The following is a 3313-nucleotide window of genomic DNA, read 5'->3' as shown; positions in this document are numbered from 1 at the left end:
CATTGCTGAACAGAAGCCGCGCTTACACAGGATTTTTGGCGAGTCTCTATAGCTTATGTATACCTACTGGCTTAGTTTCAATACGATGCTCTTCCAAACGTTGAAAGTAATCATTTTGTAAATTGCAAAGCCCCATTGGCATGTCTTGCAAGTTCACCGGACAAAACAGGGGGCTGACATCAAACCATATTGCTAGTTGTGAGTTCTTGATGCCACTTTTCACATTCCCATGAGACTATATTTCGTGTACACAGTACAAAATTGAATCCAGAAAGGCATAAAATTGATAGTCCAAGTTGAGATCTGGAGAATTGGGAGACCGGAGAGGAGGGGCGGGGGGGGGGGGGGAAGGAGTCGACCGACTGATCAGAGCAGAGCCGCCCCCGCCCCCGCCCCTCCCCTCCGGGCACCTCCCCGCCCCTCGGGTGCGCAGCGGCGCCGCGCCGCCGGCGGACCGCCAGGAGCAGAAAGCATCCCCGTGTCAAGCATTGTCGGGGGAGCCGTTCATTACGACCAACCCTCACCGCCACGTAATTAATAGGTTTATCCTGCGGCTCAGCTTTTCTCCTAGGAGACTGCTCGCGCGGTAACTTTTCCCGCCAATTTACGGAAGCGGGCCGGCGCGCCATCGAGATCAAAAGCCGCGCGCGCAATGCGGCTCCCCCGCCCCGGGAGACCGCGCCGTCAGGTACCCGAGTAGGGAGACGCTAATAACGCCGGCTCCTGAGAGGATTTACGAAATGACACAGGCAATAGCACAACTTGGATGATTTTCAATAATAGTTGGTACAAAAATAGAACACACAGCGGGAAGTTGTTTTTCACGTGCATCAAATGCGTGATATTTCACCGGAAAAAAGCAATGGTAAAACATTTGCAGACACAGGAAGCATAATTTTATTATGATATTTAACTATGCATTTTCAGTCTTTAAATTGACTGCAAGTACACAGCATCCAACGAATGAAAACAACAATAAAAAACGGTCATTAGAACAAACATATGTGTTCGTAACCGCAGGGCAGCGCCAGTTCCTCGGGCTGCTCGGGGCGCGTCAGCTCTGCCCGCGCCGGTCTCTATTTTCTGCCGACTGACGTCCAGCCGTCGTTGTCAGCCGTCCTGGCCCTGTGGCCAAGCGAGCTGCTCCAGTTGGTGAACGCCTCCCAGCTGCTCTGCCCTCTGCTCTCTCCCCCTCGCCTGCCAGTGCTGCTGCCGCGCTCCTCTCCCCTCCGTGCCGAGAACCCGCCGGCGCCGGCCCCGGCGTCTGGGGCGCCTGGATGCCGCCTGTCCAGAAATCGCAGCGTGTTCCCGGACACACTGCCAGACGAGCCGAACCGGTCTCCGGAGCTGCTGCCGAACCTCCCAGAGGACGGGGCGCGACCTGAGCTGCTGCCGAACCTCTCAGAGGACGGAGCGCGGCCCGAGCTGCTGCCGAACCTCTCAGAGGACGGGACGCGACCCGAGCCGGTGCCGGAGGAAGCCGCACCGAACTGCGTCCAGCTGCGCCCGTTGAAACCCCCGAGCGAGGTAAATCCGTCAGAGGAGCCGCCTCTTGACGGCGAGAAGCGTCCAGAGTCGCCATCGCTAGACGGATAGCTGTCTCTTGGCGGCGGGAAACGTCCCGAGAAGCTATCACTAGACGAGAAGCTGTCCCTTGACGGCGAGAAGCGTCCAGTGGAGCTGTCGCGAGACGGATACCTATCCCTTGGTGATGAAAAGCGTCCGGAGTCACTGGTTGCAGACGAAGTGAAGCGGTCGCGGTAGTCATCGTCATATGATCCGTATGCTGAATCACGTCTATCGCTCCCTTCAGGAAATCCGAACCCGCTGGTGGCTGAGGCTGAGTCGGTATCGGAGATGACGTCCCCCCAGGCCGAGTGCCGGTGTGGGACGCCGCGGTCACGGCTGCCGAAGGAGTGCCGCTCCATCCGAGGGTCGCTGGAGTGACCCCAGCGGTGTCCGCTGTCGTAGGGCGTCGGCTCCGGTAGGGAGTCCGAGCCTGTCGCCGCCGACCGATCCCCACTCCTGGCGGAGGCCGCGGACCGGTCCGGCTGGGACGGAGAGGGCCGGCGCGCGTCAGAGTACCGACTGCTGTCACAGTCGCAGACCAGGCAGCCGTCCTCGCGGCGGTGGCTGCCGCAGTCGTCCGGACACCGCTGCGCACACTCGTCACCGGGGCTCGCACGGTCAGACGGAGAGCCGCCCGACTGTGCGAGGCTCTCCCGCAGACAGAACTTGAGCGTGCAGGCCTCGCGGCCGGTGTCGGTGCACCGGCATTCGTTACAGCCGACACGGCGCGATGTGCCGGGCGTGCAGTCGGCCTGCCGGCGGCGGCGGCTGGCGGCGCCGGCGCAGCTCCGGTAGCTGCAGATCACCTGGCTGGCGTCGACGCAGTGGCACACGTTGCAGGCGTCGCTCCAGGTGACGCCCGGCTCGCAGCGGCCCCGGACGGCCGTGGCCAGCGCGCGGCCCTCGGACGAGCAGCTGACCTTGGTGCAGGCGGCCATGCCGTCCCCGAGACAGTGGCACGTGTTGCACTCCTCCTGCCACTCCTCTCCGGCGGTGCAGTTCACGTCCGACCGCTCCTCCGTCGGCTTCGGGTACGGCTTCTGCCAGTCGCCGCTGGGCGCCGCCGCGCCTCTGGGCTGCGGCTCCGGCAGCGGCAGCGGCACCGGTTCCTGGGCCTCCTCTCCGTAGAAGGTGAACGACTTGACCACCTCATCGGGCTCCGGCAGCGGCATGGGCTTGAGGCCGGTCTCTCCGCCGCGGACCCCGGCAGCCATGGTATCGGCCGGCGGGTCCCTGGCCGAGCAATCTATGTAGGTGCAGCCGGCCACGCCGTTCTGCAGGCAGAAGCAGGTGTTGCAGCCGTCGTCGGCCGTCCACACGGAGCCGGGCTCGCAGGGCGAGTTGGCCCTGTCCGAGGGGGGCACGCCGCCAGCGACGGCTCCCACCAGACACAGCAGCCACAGACGGGACATGGCTGCACGGACGTCGACGCTGACGGTGAAGTTGATGATGGTGACGGTAGTGCAGCTGCTGGTGCCGGTGCACCTGCTCTCAACACTCCCTGTCTATCACTGCGGTAACAGTATTCTGACCCGGCTTTATACAGTCATCCACTGGTAGTATTTACGCCACGTAACGACAATGACGGCTGGGACACGGCCTTTTCACGGTGGCGTCCGCCGGCCTCGCCCGGGGTCGGGTGCCGCGCTCAATGCGGCCGGCAGCAGTGACTGGCACGGGGTGAGGCGCCCTCCCGCGGCCTGTATGGCCCGGATGGCGCTCCGGTGACCCAGCCCTGCACTGG

General features: G+C 62.9%; 1 protein-coding gene across 1 annotated transcript; it reads right to left on the bottom strand.

The window, feature by feature from the left end:
- Positions 1-883: 883 nt before the first annotated feature.
- On the bottom strand, positions 884-3076 carry LOC122375919 (hornerin-like). Its single transcript, XM_043355502.1, has one exon. The coding sequence runs from the start codon at positions 2979-2981 to the stop codon at positions 1077-1079; it is 1905 nt and encodes a 634-aa protein (XP_043211437.1). The 5' UTR covers positions 2982-3076; the 3' UTR covers positions 884-1076.
- Between the last annotated feature and the right edge of the window lie 237 nt (positions 3077-3313).

The sequence above is a fragment of the Amphibalanus amphitrite genome, unplaced genomic scaffold, assembly GCF_019059575.1.
Source record: "Amphibalanus amphitrite isolate SeventyFive unplaced genomic scaffold, NRLGWU_Aamphi_draft 001958F_arrow, whole genome shotgun sequence".
Classification (NCBI taxonomy): Eukaryota; Metazoa; Arthropoda; class Thecostraca; order Balanomorpha; family Balanidae; genus Amphibalanus; species Amphibalanus amphitrite.
Note: the sequence above shows the minus strand (reverse complement) of the source record. Positions and strands in the feature narration are given on the sequence as shown.

What these genes read in the sequence shown, in the direction of transcription:
- LOC122375919 (XM_043355502.1), bottom strand. Translation starts at nt 2,981, where the DNA reads ATGTCCCGTCTGTGGCTGCTGTGTCTGGTGGGAGCCGTCGCTGGCGGC.